The sequence below is a fragment of the Peromyscus leucopus genome, chromosome 8a, assembly GCF_004664715.2.
Source record: "Peromyscus leucopus breed LL Stock chromosome 8a, UCI_PerLeu_2.1, whole genome shotgun sequence".
NCBI classification, from domain to species: domain Eukaryota; kingdom Metazoa; phylum Chordata; class Mammalia; order Rodentia; family Cricetidae; genus Peromyscus; species Peromyscus leucopus.
This window is the reverse complement of record NC_051085.1, coordinates 39,651,650-39,671,741: the sequence shown is the minus strand read 5'-3', so window position 1 is coordinate 39,671,741 and position 20,092 is coordinate 39,651,650. Positions and strand designations below refer to the sequence as shown.

The following is a 20,092-nucleotide window of genomic DNA, read 5'->3' as shown; positions in this document are numbered from 1 at the left end:
GGTTGGCCTTCTTCATTCCACGGGGAAGATGTTGAGTGCGTACTGCATGCCAGGCTCTAAACTGGGCACTTGGGATATAATGGGAGAGAAAAGGATTAGCAACCGTTTACCCATTGTGGTGGCAGGACAGGGAGAGCCTACACAGGAACGGGTGCGAGCAGGGCAGTCACGTGGTTTGTGGAAAAGCGGCCTCCTGATGGCTTTGGTTTTCCAGAGGCTATATATACCAGACACGGGATGCTGGGTTTGGAGACGTGAGCAGGCGGGACTACAACTTGAGAGAGCAGCAGAAGAAGCAGCTGAGTTCGCATGCTAGAGCTGACTTAGGGTCACCCGTGAGCAGTGCAGCTCACGTGCCCTGGTGTTCCTCTCCAGCCTGTGGAGCTAATTAGGCTGCAAAGCAGGAGGAAGCCTGGGCCAAGCTGGGGGTGAGATTTTGCGGATACCTTGACAGGGGGAGGGACACCAGCTGAAGGAAGACACAGAAGTGGATAGGACGATGGGCCACAAGATAGGAACCAGGGAGAGAGGCGCCCCGACACGGAAAGGGTGGGGCCGATGGGCTAGACTCTCTTTCCACCACGAGAACCAAGGATGAATTTGTAACAAGCGCCTCGAAGGATCAAGATGAAGCAAATACCGACTCATCCTCACTTGCTTTCTTTAACCTCAGCCAATCCCACAGGACACACTTCAGCACCAAGCCTAGACAGAGCCTCCACCACTGCCTCCTCTGTCCCTGTCCCCCGGCATGCTTTCCTCCCTGGATGACTGCAGTCGCCTACTGTCTGGTCTCTCTGTGTCTGTCACCAACTCCCTGTGAGCTCAGCGTCGTAAACTACGTTAAGTACCAATTCAGACCACATCACTTCCCTGCTCCTCTCACCCAGAAACAATCAGTCTGACATCACTGGCCGGCTCTCCCATGGTCCTCATTCTCTCTCCCCCGCCTCTTGTCCTTCTCTCCAGCTGTTCTCACAGGAACCACACTACCATTTCCTGACTTACTGTCTCTCCTTCCTAGAGAGGTCTTCCTGGGATATTCCGGGTGGGTGTTCTTATATTTCATCCCAAGCTTTGCTCTCATGACACCTTCACTACATCCTTGTTGGATGCCTCCATCTACCATGGCGGTCTTGCTGCTCTAGAAGGATCCTAGACATTGCTTTATTTAGCCTCACGATGCTTATCACCACTGGTATTTACTATATTTTTGCCAATTGTTCACTGCCGGTATTCCTTCAATGGCAGGGATCTTGTCTGGATCACTTGATGGAGCCTTGGGATATGGAACAATGCTTAGTGTAGTGAGTTGTCGTATAAACATTTGCTATAAGTGAATGAATGAGCTGCCTATCCAAAAAGATCAATCTTATTCCACTTCCAACCTTCTAAGCAGGGAAACGAAAGCCTTGCATGGCCGGGGAAATAGCTATAGAAACAGCTTGGCAGAGATAAAATCTGAAATTGCTCCCCTAATATAATGATAATGGCACTCTGACTCACCACCTCTTCAGCACTTTTCCTGGATCTAATTCCTCCGCTATCTGTTACCTGATGCAACAGCTCAGGTCAGAAGACTTTTTCTTCCAAATATTACTTACTAAACGGCAACACCTAAGTCATCTAGGAGCACCAGACTGGGTAAACCACACTGAGAAGCAAATGAGTGATTGAAAAAAAAAAATGTTACTATGTTCAAGGGTGTGTGTGTGTGTGTGTGTGTGTGTGTGTGTGTGTGTGTGTGTGTGTGCCAGAGAAGAACTTGTGGGATTCTACTCTCTCCACCATGTGGGTTCGGGGGGGTTGAACTCAGGTCATCAAGCTTGGTGATGGCACCTTCACTGGCTGAACCATCTCATCAACCACAAGTGAGTTTTTTGTGCTGCACAGAATTAAGAAATTAGCGGAGTTAATAGGACATGGAATGGTTTAGTCCAAAGGCAAAGATGCTAAGGGGAGAAGGAAGAAGGAAAGGGAGCAAAGAAGGGAAGAAGCAGGGTAATAAGAAAGCTAAAGGGTGGCCCAATGGAGGAGAGAAAGAGAACCCAACAGAAGATGGGAGGGACAGCGGGTGAGGAGATGGAGACCGAAACAAACGGGAATAAACTATAATGACACCCGTGTATGAGGATGCCAAGAGGAAACCCATTACCTCGCATCTAAACCTAAAAAAAAATCATTTAAAAAAATCGGGAAGAAGAAAAAGGAGGTTTATTTTGATGGTGGCATGGTTAGTTTTACTTGTTAACCTGACGATCTACAATGACCTGGGAAAGGAGCCTCAGTGAGGGGTTGTCTAGATTAGCTTGGCCTGTGAGCAGGTCTGTGAGGGATTATCTTGAGTGGTGGGAAGATCCGCCCACTGTGGGTGGCACCAGTCCCTGGACAGGGGATTGTGCAAGAGTGAAGAAGGCAAGCTGAGCACTGACATGAAGGTATTCATCCATTGCTCTCGGTCCAGCTGTGGATGTGATGTCACTAGCTGCTTGAAGATCTTGTCATGTGACTTCCCTACAATGATGGACACAACGTGCAATAAACACTTTCTCCCTTGAGCTGATTGTGCCGGGTACTTTCATCACAGCAACAAGAAAGTAAACTAAAATGGCATGGTTTGTTAGTTGTGTTTGATTAATATGTATCTAACTAATACTAACACATTTCCTAATAAAAGTTAACCTGATATTTATTTTATTCTGAAACATTTATTACGATCTCCCTTTTGGGAGAGACATTGGTCATGACTGGCAAGCAATCTACCTCTAAACTATTTCTTCAGAACTAAAGCAAACTTATTTTAGACCGAACAACCAAAACAAAACAACCAAAAATTGATGATACTTAGTGTATATTGAAAAACAATAGCAGGTCTTCATTCTATTAGACATGTTAGAGAGTTGCCAAGATAAACCAAGTTGCTACCAGGAGGCTGACCCCTCACACTTGGATACTCATAGATTGTACAACCATGCCCTTCCCAGACACCATTTCTGGCTCGTTCCTAGGCACTATTTCTGGGCCCACCATTGGCTTTTCCTCCTGTGGGGATGGGTAGAAGGCTGAGGTCTACCTGGATATTCACAAATCCCATTGTACACATCACCTCTGCTTTTCACTTTCCTTATTCATGCTAATAAAGAAGAAGAGTTGTTGATAATCAAGAACAGATCAATTTTGAAATGACTGTCCCATTATATAATAGTAAGTAACCATTTTTGTATGCCTTAGCAAAAAGACGAGCCTAGCATGCGAACTTATCTTTTAGGAAATACAAAAAATAAACAAATGAAAATTTTATTTTAAAAAAAAGTCCAATATCCAGGTAGGGAAAAAGGCCATGAGATCCAACACCCCCTTCTGGCCTCTGAGACATCGGTATGTTGTGAATTTATATACGCTCCAGCCGCACATAAAGTAAACAATAAAGATAAATCTTCAAAAAAGTGCTTTCTGAGCCAAACCCAACCCTCAAATCTTATTTTAATTAATCCCACTGTCTGTCCACGTCACGTAACAAAATGAAAATGGGATACTGAAAATAAATAAAACTCTCCACACACGTATTTATTCTCATTCTCTCTCTCTCTCTCTCTCTCTCTCTCTCTCTCTCTCTCTCTCTCTCTCTCTTATGTAGTTAGAACCACGGGGGTCTACTCTCTAATGTGGTTTGTGTGAGCTGCGAGAGGCAGCCTGAGAAGAAGGAACCCAGAGGTGTACAGAGTCACCAGGTGAACTGGCCAGTGTAATAAAACCAAGTAAAGGCATTCCTTACACACCTGGCCTAAGTTCCACACGCCACTTCTGAACCAGTGCATTTTACTTTTTGCTATGAGCTTGAACAGATAGATGGTTTATGCCTCTAGGGCCCATGTCTGCAAGGTTAGTCCCAGAAGGACAATTGTGGGGTGCGACTGTCAAACAGGAAGACTACTGGGAGAGTTACAGGTCATTCAGGGCATGCTCTTGAAGGGAACTAAGGTAGCTGTTGTTGGACCCACCCAATTACTCTCTTGCCTCCTGTTATGAGATGTGACCTGTTCTCTGGCAGCTTCTTCCTGTCACTACATCTACCGTGATGTGACAGTTGGGAGGACTCTCACCAGAACTGTATGCCATGTCCGTAATCCCTCAAAACTGGGACTTATACAGAACTCCCCCGCTCAGAAACAGTCTTCTGGGGGCTTTTAAAGATTGCTGAGGCATCGCTGGCTAGAGCAGAGCTCTCTGAGAGGTGACCGAGCCCCTGGTCATATGAAAAACAAAACGTTTTCGAAAGACATCTTTTGCTAACCAACAGATATTCAAAATGTACAAATATACAGAGCAAACACTGCTTATGTGTATTTCTTGGATCCCGGCCTCGCCTCCCTTTTATGTAAAAACCAGAACAATTTTATGCTTGAGGATAAACAGCAAACACAGTATTGAGAGCCGGTGGGCTCTCCACCCATCTCCCCGTCTGCATGAGATCACACAGGAGTCAGGGTACTTTTGTCAAAACCACGAGATGAACTCAGGACGAGACTCGGCTAGAAGGAAGGGTGCCTTCTGAGTCTATCAACCCTCCTCTGCTACAGGGCGCAATGCAGATGCCCATGCTGCAGTGAGCCTCACCTTTTGGTCTGCTTCTGCATCCTCATCTGGATAATCGTCGCATGGGCCGGAGCTGGCTGCGAAGGTGGGTCCCTGAGAATAGTACTGAGAGCTTCGGCATCCATCACGCCGCAGCTTGTCACACTCTGCAGAGAGAACGGGCAGCGAGGGCAAGAAGAAGTCATTAGAAAGCACAATTGCCGGAGCCAGCCCACTTAACTTACCCAGGAATATTTTCCCAAGCAAAAACAGGATCTCGAAATAATGATATAAGTGATTAAGGGTTATTAAGGCGCTAAATATCGCATCAATGCACTTTAAGTGGAGCGTCGGAGCGCACCACCCTGCCCTACGCAGTAAACGCTCGTCAGCAACTCTGTTCGCAGGAAGTTGAAGGTTAGCATAATTAAAACACGTGTTCAGTATGCTAGGCAAGGAAGCAGTGAACTCGGAATGTTACCCCGGGGCCTTCATTACTGTGCTGTAACTGTTGTCACAGAACTACTGATTATAACAGCTTTCCCAAACCCCAAAACACAAGCGATGGCCAAGCCATGCCTGTTTCCAGGACTTAGCACAAGTGACATGAGAGATCATGTAATGACTGGGATACTATCGCTTTACAGGGAGGTGGGATGGAGGGAGGGGAAGGAGGGGGAGGAGGAGGAGGAGGAGGAGAGCACAGAGCCCTGGAAGTGAAGCTCACAGCCCTGAAGATGCTAAGCAGGTGCTGTATCGCTTGGCCTGCAATTTAATTTTGATATCAAATTTGCTGCAGAGAATTTCATAGGAAGCTATGCGCCGGGCCGAGATCTCTGCCAGTCCACAGAGGAATGCCTGGCAGCAGCATGAACAGTAACAGCTCCGTGTGCCTTGACTGGCAAGAGGCTGGGGTCACAAGGGACACCGGTGTAGGGAGGACTCTTATCATCTGGGCTAGCGTATGGGAAAGCACCAGGAGCTTTCCCAGTTACTACCCAGACTCATTAGAGGGGCATGTAGGGCCTGGCAAGGGGAGCTGTAGTGTGGTCCCCTTAAAAACCAACTTTCTAAAGCAGCCAAAGAATGTGCTTTTCTGAAAGTTTTCTCTTTACAGGGCTTTTAAAAACCATACCCCTGAAAGCACAGAGCCAAACAAAGGCCTCTCCACAGCTCCCGCGTCAACACAGAACCTATGTCTCTCACTAGAGTGTGGGAGCCCACAGAGGTTTCCTAGTGAGATCTGAGCTTGCTTTACCCAGCAGGGCTGCATAAGGGGATGGATGGGTTGACCTCGTGTGTGTGGTCACCAGGTGTTTGGAAGGGTCTGCAATTGGCTGTGCTAGGGAGGTCTTTTGCTCCACCCCTTGGTATTTCTATAAACAGCCCTTTGGAAGAGACAAAACGGGCTGGTGGATAAGGATCCAGGCCCTCCCGAGGCTATCCTGTGTTTCTATCTGTCTCTCTCCCCTCTATATTTCTATCTAAATCTCTTATCCCTCACTCCTCAAGAGCACCCTGGGGAAGAAAAGATGGGGGTGGGTCCCCCACACCAGAGAAGGACAGTTACTTCAGTAAGAGATAAAATCATGAGGTTTTTGTTGTTGTTGTTGTTGTTTGGGAAGAGAAAATAAAAGTCCTCAGTCTTCTTCCTTTCCATGGGAGTGGATGGAGGAAGTTTCTAATTCAGAACTATGTATCAGATTTAAAAAAGAAAAACAGTCCCTAACAACAGTCACTAAGCGCTCTGAAAATGTCAAGGTAACTGGAAAATGAACACTATGAGATAGCTAAGTAACAACTTCAGTCACTTAACGGCTGGCAAGTATTCATAACACTTTTTAGAGTGCAATCTTCAAGTGTCTGAAGCTTCCAGAAGCCAAACTATTTTTAAAATTAGATTTATTTATATATTTATTTGTCGTGAGTGTATAAATGAAAATTCACTCATGCAATCTAGCCCTTTAGATGGAGAAATATTTTGATAACTTCCCAACAACTATCAATTTCTCTGAGATAAATACAAATGATCTATACCCTCATTCTAATGAGAGAATGTTACAGAAAACACGAAGAGTAGCTTTCAAATCTCTGGGGTTCTTGAATATTTGATTTGATTTTCTTTAAATCCCCACCTTAAGGGAAGGCTGAAAGTGGTTAACACTCAATTCAAGAGTTTTACATGCCATATCTTAACACACCCCAATGGGTTCGGCACTTAACGTGCTGCTAAAATCACTTTTCCATGGCCCTAGAAATGGACCATTCCAATCATCTCTGTACCACTGAGTCTTCTAAAGGCTGGGGCAAACCGTGCAAAACAAACCGCCACACTATCATCCCCCAGCTACGAGCCTCTGCAACACAGGCTTTTCTAATATCTGACAAATAAAGGAGAATGAAGATCAGACCCCAAAGCCTTTCAACTAAACTCTTTTGTCCACAATCATCTTTTCTGGCCACTCTAATCAAGCATGTGAAGAGTCTGAATTGGTAAGGTGGCACACACCAGTAATCCTGACAGTTGGGAGGTGGAAGCCAGAAGAACAAAAGTTCAAGGCCAGCCTGGGCTAACCAAGACAGACCATGCCTAAAAACAAACAAACAAACAAAAAGATATTAAATTGTGTTTATGTATGAATAACATGTAAGACTGTATTTGAAATATAAGATTTTCCCTCGGAAGTAGGGACTCCTGGGCTAGCCCATTTCTAAGGGTGATATTAGTTCTTATCTTGGGAGAAATGATTAAGAATACTAAACACAACTAAAATGATTGGTACATGTTAAATATTAAAAGCCCAAAGTACTTCTAAAAACCATCAAAGGTTAGCAACCACGAGTTCTATAATTCCAGGTGTGGTACCTCAGTCACCCAGAGTGAAAAACAGTACATGTTTTTCCTACCATGTCATTCATATCAGAGAAATGTGTACACTGAGGCCCAACAAACACTAGTGTAAGTTTAGGAATTGGCAGATGACCATGTTTTCCCCCTCTTATCCAATTTCTGAAATAAAGTCAACTCACAAGATTCCAGTGCTACTTCTTCCAACTCTAGGGGAAATGTAGAATTTCCTTTATCAGCTTGCAATAGATCTTGATCTTGACTTCTAAAACCATGGCTCTGCTCATTAAGGCTGAATGTACTGTGTGCAGAATGAGACATGAGTGGAACAAACCACCAGGAGTAAACAAAGACTCTTCACACACAATGAGAGCAACTTAACTGCAAGACAGTACCAAATTTACAGCCAGGTTTTAGAAACATGACCCTAAATGCAACAGCAGACCCATCTGTACCACACACCCTTGAAATAGAAATGAAGGCTAAAACTAAGCTATTGTCCTCGAAGGTCTGCTTGGATAAGCATCACTGGTGAGGCCTCTGTTTCCCCAACTACACAATCTCCCCTCCTTCCTGTCATGAATGAAAACAAAGTTCTTTAGCATAAGGAAGAAGCGCAAACATTTCCAGTAAGCCAGACTTTGAAACACAGAAGGAAAGAGGAAGGTCATCAACACGACGGCCGTCTAACCAGCTCATGAATTTGGCTTAGAAATGCCAACAGAATCTACTGCAAGGAGGAGGCAAACCTGAGCCTGGATCCCCAGCATAAATACAAAAAGCTGGGCACAGCACACACATCTGTGCTATCGTGAATTTGTCAGTGTCACAGTGGCGACTCTGTACCTTCAGGACTTATTTCTCAGGACACTTGCCTTCTACACCCAAGCCACTGAAGTCACCTCCCTCTTCATTAATAAACATCTTCCTTCCTTCTCGGCTTTTAGAGTCTTTAAAGAAAGAAGCCATATCACATGCATTCTTAGGTCCTACTGTGCCTCACATGGTACAAAAGCTCAGTTTATGCCCTTTTGAAAGAATACATAGAAGCTTACGAAAGAACATTGACAATTATTGCCAAAGAAGCAAAACCATGGCTGCAGGAAGTCTTCAGCCCCTAAGACAGCTCTCTCTCCTCTTAGGTTTGAGGACTCCAGGGCACAGCATCCCTACTGCATGTACCTAGTAATTCAACAAACAGTTCTTCAGCATCTACCACCTGCCAAGCACTGTTTTGTGCAAAGGAGATTTCCGCAGTGAACAGCAAAGCCTCAAGTACACAGAGCCTATGTTCTGGCGTGCGCAGAAAGCAAATGAAAATAGTAACTTACTGTTATAAGATCTGAAATGATGAAAAGAAAGAAAATAAGGCAGAGGAGGGATGAGGGAAAACGAGGTGATGGGGTTGATGATACAGATGCAGTTTGGGCTTCGGGGAAACATGCCACCTGAGAAAGGATGGCTTCTACGTCCTTGAGAAAGAACTAGAGATAAAGGTGGATCAGACTAAGTGAGAAGAACAGAAGGAGGGAGATGAGGTTTGGCAGGAAGAGGGGACGGCAGTGAGTTACCATCAGAACTCTGGCTTTGAACACAAAACATGGGGTAGCCTTTGGTAACTCAGAACAGAAAGGTAGCACAGCTGTACTTGCCCTCAGCACCTTTATTCCCGCCAACTCCGACCTTAAAACAGTGGTAGAGTTTGAATGGAAAGAAATCACCCGTGAGACCTGGAACAACACGGTATTTACCACTGATGTCTATAACTCACCCTAAGTAATTTCTTTCTCATGTATTTCATCTGTGACTGAGATTCGGGGGGAGAGGGGGGAGGGGGACACCCATACCTGTGTCAAGCATTCTATAAAATTGACTGTGGAGAGCTAGAATATCATCTTGGGCCACCTCTGGTGCTCTCATTAGCCATATCGTCCACCTCTACATGGGACCTAACAACCTAGTCACAACTCAGTGTGTCTTTCTGGAATGTACAAAGAGTCCCCTAACTTCCACCAACCCAGAGGCTAAGAATGTCATCAGATAGCATCTCAGGCTAGAACAGATTTCCCTAATTTGTGTCACTCACCTACCTGATGTACCCACCAATGTATTTGCGAGGGGGAAGCCTTGATTTATAACTTTCTTTGTTCTGTTGCTTAGAAAAATTCCATAAAGGGCTGGCCAGATGGCTCAGTGGGTCAAGGCTCTCAGTTCCCAGCAATACAAGTCTGGCGACCGGAGTTCAATCCTCAGAGTGCATGCAAAAGAGAACCAACTCCACAAAGGTCTTCAGCCCTCCATACGAATGCTGTAGCACCCAGGCCCCACCCCCATATCAGTAATAGGAATACGTTTAATTGAATTTAAAAACCTTCATGAAATTGTTTTCACATTAAAACGCGGTATTTATCCCGCAGGTCATGGTTACTCGTGTCTGTCGGCTACAGAAAAAACTCTCTCCTGTTCTAAGGTGAGAGCCATGCTTCTCTGTCTTGACAAAGCTCATGAAAGAAGGTCCAGTCTGCATTAAAATGTTTCTTAGGGTCTGGAGAGATGGTTCCACAGTTAGGAGCAGTGGCTACTTGCCTGGAGACCCAAGTTTGATGTCAGCACCCATATGGCATCTCACAACCATCTGCAACCCCTCATGTTCCGGGTATGCACATGGCATACTGACATACATACAGGAACACATCCAAGAAACTTTTTTTTTAATGATGTTTCTTGGGGCTAGAGAGATGGCTCAGTGGTTAAGCACACTGACTTCTCTTCCAGAGGACCTGGGTTCAACTCCCAGCACCCACATGGCAGCTCCTAACTGTCTACAACTCCAAGATCCAACACCCTCACACAGATATACATATAGCCAAAACACCAAGGCACATAGAGTAAAAATAAATAAACTATTTTTAAAAATAAAAAATATATATATATTTCTTGACATTTTACAATGATTTGGAAATAGTCTGAGAGAAAGTGTTTAACTTAGACAAACAGCAAACGCCTATGACTCCGGATTGAAGATGGAGCTCAGTGGTACAACTTTTCCCCTGCATTCACAAGGGCATAGGTTCAATCTCTGGTACTGAATTAAAAAGGATAGCCTCCCTCAAAGAAGATGCTGGGTGTTATAGGAAAGAAGAGGAAACAGAAATCGAATGCATCTTGGGAATAACATGGGATTGCTTTTCTATTCTCTGAGAATATTGTAATACGAGTGGGTGAGTACTGAAAGAACACACACATACATACACATACACACACACACACACACACACACACACACACACACACACACACACACACACGAGTCTACTGACTTGCTAAACCATGTGAGAAAGAGAAAGGGATGATGGCCGAAAGGAGCCAGTAAGTTTTCCAGCTTATCATTTTCCAGGCCAGTGGAGCAGGGACAGTTCAAATGAGGATGTATTCCTTGGGAAGTTGGGAGACGCTCGGGTCAAAAGCACAATCCTGGATTCCACAGCAGCACAGGGTTCTAGACATGCCATAGTTTAACATTTGAATGGAGTTTCTCTTTAACAGTATTAAATCTTTCATAACCCTCTTACTAGAATTAAAGGTCATAAAACTTTGGGAGGACTCCAGTTCCAGAGTTAATTACAAGGATGATGGCCATAGCATACTGCTTCAGTGAAAATACCGTACCAGGAGCCAGCAGTGAAAACATTCATTTTTATCATATCGCTGATTTTTAAAGTCAATACTGCAGACATTTAAAAAAACAGAAAGCACTTTACTGTCATTACTTGATTTGTGTTTAAAATAATTGTGTGTGAATTAATGGAGAGTGTGTATTTTATCTGTCTCCTATATCAGGAAATCCAGGTGCAAAGTTTCTCTTAGTCCAGGTTTCTGTATTTCTTTTTCTTTCTTTTTTTTTTTTTTAAATTTCATTTAACGTACATTGGTGTTTTGCCTGTGTGTATGTATAAGGATGTCAGATCTCCTGGAACTGGAGATACAGACACTTACGAGTTGCCATGTGGGTGCTGGGAATTGAACCTGGGTCCTCTGGAAGAACAGTCAGTGCTCTTAACCTCTGAGCCATTGCTCCAGCCCCGGTTTCTATATCTCTAACCCAGTTATTTTCCATCAGATGAAGAATGACAAGGTCTAGGGCCAGTACATTTTCCTCTCAGTCCAGGAGAGCTGAGAATGCACAGGCTACAGACATTTCAGTCTAGAACAAAATCAATCCCAGCCCAACACTACGCCAGGTATGATGTAGCTGAAATAATTTAGTTTTGAGCTTTCAGGGAAGCACATAGGAAAAACTGACTGCACTTAAATATCATGCTTTGTAAGTAAGCAAAAACATGTTTCCTTAATGTAAATCAACACAAAATACAATTTTTAAATTGACCTCTCACTTCATTCATTTATTGGGTTTGACAAGATTGGAAAAAAGAAGGAAATCTAACTGATTCCATATGCCACTTACGGATAATGCATTTGCCAAAAATACATTTGGATTTTCCAAAAATCCTTTAAAGTACTTAACTTCCATTTGTTTAAATTGTCTTTGAGCATCAACAAACTCAAAGATAATTAAGAGCTGATAGATGGGCCAGCATGTTCAAGTGACTCACTCATTCAGTGACTCTAACATGAAGCTTGTCCATTGGTATGTTTTTCTAGATAATATGATGGAAATTTGAAATGCTAAGAATTTAGATGAACATATCCTTTGGGTTCACTGTTGGACTAACGATCATTCTTTTCCTCACTTTCAAGTAAGAGTTGTTTATGCAGTTATGCAGGGACATTCAACAATGGCGTCAAAGCACATGGTTGCATTCCAAGTACTCAAATCAGAGCTATCCTGCAATGCATGTGCCTTCGATGCAGAGACCAGTTTCTCACCAACCACCACGTCACCAATCCTCAGCATCCAAAGCAACGTAAATCACAAAAGGACAAAGCAAACGTGTGGCTTTAACAGTCTAGCCCAAGCCTTTCCAGGAGTTTCTAAAAGGGAGGGTCTGTCCCTGGTGTCCTGGTGTCCCAGCTAACAGAGTGAGATTTGCCTAATATTAAGGGAAGAAAGTCAAGCCAATCTGAGTGAAGGTAACTGTGGCCCAAGTGTCAAGAAGGCAGGGGACTCCGGACAGGAATGGGTCTTACAGTATCTGAGGAGGGGAGGAGAGCCAGCCAGAGCTGTACTCCAAGAGAAAAGTCGGGGGGAGGCAAGTCACACCATGGGGCCTGTCATTCTGCTGACAGGTGCCCCCCGCCCCTCTGTATGTGTGTATGTGTGTGTCTACATTTACGTGCACATGGAGGCTGAAAGTTGACAGGTGTCTTCCTCAATCACTTTTCCACCTTAAAACTTGGAGACAAATCTCCCACTAAAGCAGTTTGACCAGACTGGCTAATCAGCAAGGTCCTCCTATCTCTGCCTCCCCAATCCTGGGATTACATGTGTGTAACCCTGAGCCTGGCTTCTTACCCATGTGCTGGAGATCGGAACTCAGGTCATCATTTCTATGTGACAGGCCATCCCCACAACACCTTGACCCATTCCTTAGGAAACCTCTGAACGTTCTTCTTCCACATCTGAGGCCACGTTAACTTAAGAGGAAAACAGAGTATGTAGGCAGAGACACAAGGGGCCGGGCTCTCAAATCATTGCTGCCGGGTGGCAGGTTTTGTTCCAATCTTCAAGCTACTTAAAACTCAGCTGTTTAATTAAGCAAGTTTCCCTAACTCGGACAGTATTTCTCCAGATGAAGGCACCTTGGGATCCCCAGGAGGGCTCATTAAAGGCATTGTCAGGTCTGGAGCATGGCCTAAGAACTTTCATTTCTAACAAGCCTCCGGGTGATGCTCAAGATGCCAGCCCAAGGGCCACCATAGGAGAGCAAGGTTCAGAGGCAGATAACTGTCTACAAAATTAAAGGCGGTTGGTGTGATACCATTTAGTTGAGAGCAAAAGTAAATGAGGTCTCCTCTACTTGGAGGAGGTATGAAACAGGGAGTCCCATGTCCCCACCCCGGTCCCCCTCACCACCACCACCACCCACCCCACCCCCACCACCACCCCGGCGCCAAGAAGACAATAGAATTTTTATAGTTGGAGATTTTATGCACATTTCAATGTAAGAAATTATTTTAAAGGGGAAGAGGGTGGCAAGATTGCCCATGCCCAAAGCGCGCGCGCACGCGTGCGCGCGCACACACACACACACACACACACACACACACACACACACACACCATTTTTAAAAGTCCCAAAAGGAGCGAGGGTGAGCTTAGCTTCATTAAGTCTCTCAGTAGACAGTAACTTAGTGAGATGACAGGAAGGAGTGGAATTCGGCTGATGGGCTCCAGATCGCTGTGGGAGGAGGACCATTGTATCCCGTATCTACTTTTATTTCCTCACTGTTTCGTTTCAGGAAAAGCTTTAATTTTTGCTATTTACAAAGGTGTTTTACATGTGAAGATATCCTTGAAATGTGTGGTAGTCTTAACTTGTATTTGACTATCTCAGGTTCAACTCCAAATGCAGAGGCAGCTTCCTGCAGGATATTACCATTCCTTACCTGAAAACTGCTTCCCCTAACTACAAACTTTCCAACGCAGGGCTAAAATGGAGGCATTTAACAACGATGAGTCAGATCATGTGACACTTGAGTTCTAATTTCTCCGGTGGTTTTCCATGTTCTAAATGGCAATATCAAAGTGGTTCTCAGATCTCTAAGCCCTAAGTGAACTCATTCAGCACAGATGCATGGAAAGTACCTTGTGAGTTATAAAGTGAATGAGAGACTGCCTGATTCACTTGGTAGTGAACCCTGAAAAGGGTAATGAATGTAACACAACAGAGGTGCTGGTCCCTTCACTCATTAGACGTTATCCTTGGCCATACTTTCTGCCTTAGTTTACCCAAGGCACATGGCCTGTCTGTCTGGTTGATAGTCTAAGTCATCAGTGTTTAAGAACACTTCACATTTCAGGGGTGCTAAGGGCATAGGTTAGGATAAGGATCAATACAGAATTTAGCGACCTCCCGGTAAATGGGCCCTTTCAAAGCTCAGAGTTAAGAGGAGAATAGGATCGAATAGGTGGGATGAGGCAATGACATTCAGTGCTCAGTCAGGTTATCTACTCAAAGAAATGGAGCCTCAGTGGGATTCCAGGAGGACTTTAGAGTTTGGAAATGAAATGTCCCCAAAGGCTCATGTGTTGAAGGACTAGTCCCCAGACAGGGTTCGGAAGTGGGGCTTTCAGAAATGACAGGGGGGCTGGGGAGATGGCTCAGGGGTTAAGAGCACTGACTGCTTGTCCAGAGGACCTGGGTTCAATTCCCAGCACCCACATGGCAGCCCACACCTGTCTGTAACTCCAGTTTCAGGGGATCTGACATCAATGCACATAAAATAAAATATATAAAAAGATAAAAATAAAATGTTTAAAAAAAAAAAAGAAAATGACAGGATCATGGGGGCTCTGACTTGATCAACAGGTTAATAATCCATTGGTGGGTTTGTAACTGAATGGACAGTTTAGGTGACAGATTATGAAAGACGGGGCCTGACCGGAGGAAGCAGGTCACTGGGGATGGCCCCTTGAAGGACTTAGCTTGCTTCCCAGCCTTGTTCTTTCTCCCTGTTTCTCTACACTGTGAGGTGAGCAGCCTGCTCCAAATGCCGTCACCAAAATTCTCGGCATTACTACTGGCCTAAGGGGGGAAAAATGCTGCTATCCAGCCAAGGACTGAACCCTCTGAAACACTGGACTAAAATAGGTCCGTGTCATCATCGTGTGTGGAAAACCCAGCACACCAACCACCTAGATGCTCAAGTGAAAAGGCTGACCGCATCACGGTTAATTCCCAGAAGCCTTCTGGCCAGCCAGATCAGATGTTCCAGGAAAACTAAATTTCCAGAGAAAGCACCCGGGTCAGTTTGGGAGGCAGGAATAAAAGAGGAGAGGAGATGATAGAATGAAACCATTCAAATGGACAGGTTTTTTTCTGCTAAGAGAGGCAGGCCAAAACATATTTTTTCCCAATTCCAAGTGACTTCTCATTTCAATGTATACAGCGCATTAGGAAAATACAGACGAAGACGGGAGGTGGAGGTCGGGGAGGGAGAGAGAGAGAGAGAGAGAGAGAGAGAGAGAGAGAGAGAGAGAGAGAGAGAGAGAGAGCACATTGCTTGCTGGTCATCGGCTCAACTGTCCAACGGAAGTAAATTTGCTGACTAATGTGTTAGCACACACTGTTTATCTTATGTGCTGGGGCCAGTATCACCTTCACCGACATTAAATACCACAGGCCATTTCAGGCACACAAATAAGTGTACACACGCATATACTTATGTGTGTATGCATGTGCATATATATCCATATGTAATTGTAAATTCAGATTCCATATATGAGAAAATATGTGGAAATAAAGGAGCTTTCTGAAGCCATTTTGATTAATGTCTCCCATTATAGTTAATGAGGTGGGCAAGGGACCTTACTAAGTAAATACCAATACCTAAGGCACTAATCCTCGGGGTTTTGTTGTTGTTGTTGTTGTTTTTAGTTCTGTAAATGGTCTTTCTTTTTTTTAAATTTAATTTTATTTTATTTTACAATATAATTTAGTTCTACATATATATTTTTTTTTTAATCACACCATCAAAAGCATTGCTATTAAGATGTCATCTGCCATCACGGAAAGCCAACTTTTACAACCTCTCCTCTTCACATTCCCCAATTAATTTAAGAAGGTTTGCAGAACGGAAACTGATTGAGAGGAGGGTGGAAGGCTTCTCTGCCTGGCGCCCATGATGAATGTGAGTGTGTGAAAGTCAGGAGTCCTAGCCAAGCACAGCCAGAGAAGTCACCGTGGAGGCACCCTCCTTTCACATTAGAATCGGGACAGCTATCTAGGCAGCTGAGGAGCACCAGCGAGGTCACTCGATATCAAGTAGCCCGCCGAGATTCTCCGCCAACACCCGCGCCTTGGCTGTACGGAGAGCCACGGCAGCCCTTATCTAGGAAACCTTCAATGTAGCATTTTTCTGCCACGGTGACTGAAGCACAGAGGCCACTCGAGTTACTTTATCAGTAGTGAAAATAGAATTGCTGAGACAGCAGACTGGCTGCGGACACAAAAACAAAACAAAAAGCCTTTGTTCAAACAATCCATGGGGCTTTGTTAAGGGCCGGATCATCTGAAGGGCTGGACTCCCTGGTCTATCTTTTGTGTGTTGGTAACCATTAAAAATGGGGGGAAGGGAGTCAGTCTGCTTTACCTATCTGAAAGAGCACTGGAAAGTAAAGATGTTTCACTTTTCCAGCCCCGGACTTCCCTCTCAAGGTCACCCTCACTGGAATCACTGTGTATGAAGGAATTACTGGAAGACATCAAGTCAAACAGGACACCTTAACCAGCCTGCTTTGTTCATAATTTCCATTCTCTCAATCTCATATTTCTGTCTTTGCTCCTCTCTATTTCTTAATAAGGGATGTAAGCCCTTGTTTCGAGCATTTTCCCCCAAAGATGAAAACTCCAAGCCTATTGAGTGCCAAACACGTTAAGAAGGAGGAATGGATTCAATTGTATTTTGTCCTTTGAAAAGTCAGCCTAACTAAATTGACAAGCCCTGGGCACAAGATTATCAGCTGAAGTCATCTTTCTCACCAGAAGACTAACAATACCGTGGAGCCACATTTCCACCAAGCCTCCGGCCCCTCTCTTACGGGAACCACGTGACTTCTAGCTCCAACTCAAACCCTGCTTCTCCAATTCCCTAAGAAGACGCGGGTCACACCCCGGGTCCTGTACTTTGCTCCCACATTCACTGCCTCTCAATTGCTCTTTCAAAGGTCGCCAGTGGCTTCCTAGTGACCGACCGATTCAACAGCCTGTCCATAAGCACCAGGATGACCGCCCTGTCCCGGGGACTTTCTCCTTCCCCAGTCTATCTCTTGCATCTTCTGCTGCTGCAGACCTCTAGACATATAAAACAATACGGCTTCCAGGGTGAACTGAAATCCGCCCCACCCCCAACTTTCTCCAACCCACTCGTCACACCAACCACGGTCTCACAGTTGTTGATTAGCTCTGACTGTCCTGAGGATACACAGGACAAAGACTGCCTATTGAAAGCCTTGCTTGGGAGGGTGAATAAATGTGGAAACGTCGTCCACTGTTTTAAAGCTGTTGGAATAGAGAGCTGTAAGGTTCTGTGGGAACATGAGGAAGAGTCTAGAATGGCTGCTGGAAAGCCCAGAAGAGCTCTGTGGAGATTCAGAGGCCCATGGGACTACCAAAGAGAGGTAGTGGGAAGTAGCCAGGTATGAGAGGTCATGGTTCAGAAGGGCAAAGGTTGGATCGGAACACACAGTCGAGACGGGGGATGGGGTGGGAAAAAAGAGCAAGCTAGCATTCTAGGTCAAGTTATCAAACTTCCTTGTAAAATTAGACTGTAAAGATCTTACAGGGAGGGTCAGAGGGCCATGGAAGAGAGAGGGCGATTTGGTGCAGGGACACAGAGGGCAGGGGTCCCTTCACACAGGCTGTGGTATTCTAGACCTGCACAGAAGCTAGAAACGAATTTCAAATTAAACAAGGAATGAGTAAGTTTATGTTCTAAAGCCTACACCCAAGGGCAGGGTGAGGCTCAATAATCCTACCATCTTCAACTTTGTACCAGTTATTCATACAGTCTTATCTCTCGGGCTGGCTTTAAGCCGATGGAAGAAAACATCAGTTACTAATCTTTGGCTCCATTACAATATCCAGCCCAGTGACTCACTTGCAAGACTTGCCTAGAAAAAAAATAATAAAATCTATGGCAACAGAAACTTGATTTTAGACAACCTGATTTGCCAAGACTTAGGCTCAGCAGCCAGTATGTCTCTGTGCCAATAATCTGTGCATGTGTCATCCTCGAAGAGTTGAGGGTGATCAGAATTTGGGAGCTTCAGAAGAAACAGAGAGATAAAACCATAAGCTGTTTCCCAGAAGCCAGGAACAAAAATGAGATAAGATTCCCAAGATGGCCCCGCTGTGTACTAACCGCCTGAGATCAGAACTCTGGTCCCCATCTCAGTTTCTAGAGCACGTACTGACCACGGAGTACGACTCCAACCCAAGGCTGCTGTGGTTGAGGAAAAGAAAGCTGGATTTCACACCTCCCTTCTGTGGCTTTTTCTGACTAAGAGGCTATGGCCACCGCTGCTCCAATTCTATGCCTATTTTTGTTTAATCTAGAAAATGGGAGCCAAGTGTGGTATTGTGTGCTTGAAATCCCAGCACTCAGGAGGCTGAGACAGGAGGTTCACTATGAATTTGAAACTAGCCTGGACAACACAGTGAGATCAGGGCTAGGCTATAAAGAACCTATCTCAAAACAAACAAACAAAAACTAGAAAGTGATTTTGAATAGTATGTAAATAAACACAATTCAATATTACTTGCACATAAGAATTTAACATACTTTTTCTTTAGCTAGCAATACTCTGCTTTCTTTGATATATCAATATTCTGCAGGAAGTCAAAAGCTAGCCAGAGTACCAGTTACAAGTAATAAGCCACTTACCTATTATTTTCAAGCTCTTATCATTTTCCCTTCGTAACCTATACTTCATATATTTTAAGTCTATTGAGGTACTAGAGCCTAATATAAGCCTAAAAACAAGTACCAAATGGCATTAAGATGTGCGGGTCACACCTGATATCACACAATGCTTCTTTGTTTCTCTTGCACTAATTTGAATGCTAATGAAATCGGGGTGAGTGAAGAGAAGATTCCAGGAACAACCATGAAGCTACCTCAGGCAACAGTGAGCTCATCGGAATCGGAATCTCCTCAATGAACCGCCTCAAGAAACCAAATCCGCATCAGACCATTAAACTCCCAGGGTGAGCCCTGTCCCTGGGAACTAGCAGGAAGTTGGCAGCAGCTAAAGAAGCACCAAAAGAACAAGTCTCCTCAGGATGCCCAGGGCTCTGAGATCACAGTAGACCTGCAGAATGGATCCCCCAGTGTCTCAGGGCTTGGGTTTGTCTGTCTACAGAATGCAAGGGATGGCTGGCCTGAGGACTGACGGGGTTCCTCCCAGATCTCTACTGTAGTTGGCATCTAGAAGATGCTGGGGAATGGGGACCAATGCATATTGATAAAGAACTACAGCATCAGGTCTATGGCTTTCCCTGACATCTTACATCACTCCTTGTTCTATCCCTCCCTCCTCCTGATGGGAGTAGAGCATTCAGGGAAGGTACCAACTAAAACACGATAACCATTTCAGAAAGAGGCCTGTGTTCTACTTGATTCGATCTGTGTGCCACCACATTAAATTAAAACACACCCCTCTTTCCACAAACACCAAGGGCCATGAGATTCTTTACTTATTGAAGTTCATTTTATTCTCATGAAAATAGACACTATGATATTTATGGATGAAATGGAAAGAAAAGAAACAACTGAAGAAAAAACTCAATTACTGTATGCCAGGGATATATGTGCCAGGACTAGACTAGAGACATGACCTAAGCACCTTCCATTTGAACTCAGACTTCTCTTAGAAAGCAAGACTAGGTGCTTCTACATTTTTGCTGGTATTCTACTTTTTCTTAACTTAGGAATGGTTAGATTAGATGTTTGCTTAAAATGATTGGTTAAGCTGTACCTGCCTTATTTA

At 44.5% G+C, this 20,092-nt stretch overlaps 1 protein-coding gene across 7 annotated transcripts in view; it reads right to left on the bottom strand.

The window, feature by feature from the left end:
• The window catches only part of Nhsl1 (NHS like 1), a 229,013-nt gene that overhangs the window by 32,392 nt on the left and 176,529 nt on the right, over positions 1 to 20,092 (bottom strand). For all 7 annotated transcript variants that reach the window (XM_028860905.2, XM_037200378.1, XM_037200379.1 and 4 more), the window contains exon 3: positions 4,618 to 4,742. In XM_028860905.2, coding sequence (XP_028716738.1) covers positions 4,618 to 4,742 — 125 coding nt within the window. The remainder of the gene's footprint in view (positions 1 to 4,617; positions 4,743 to 20,092) is intronic.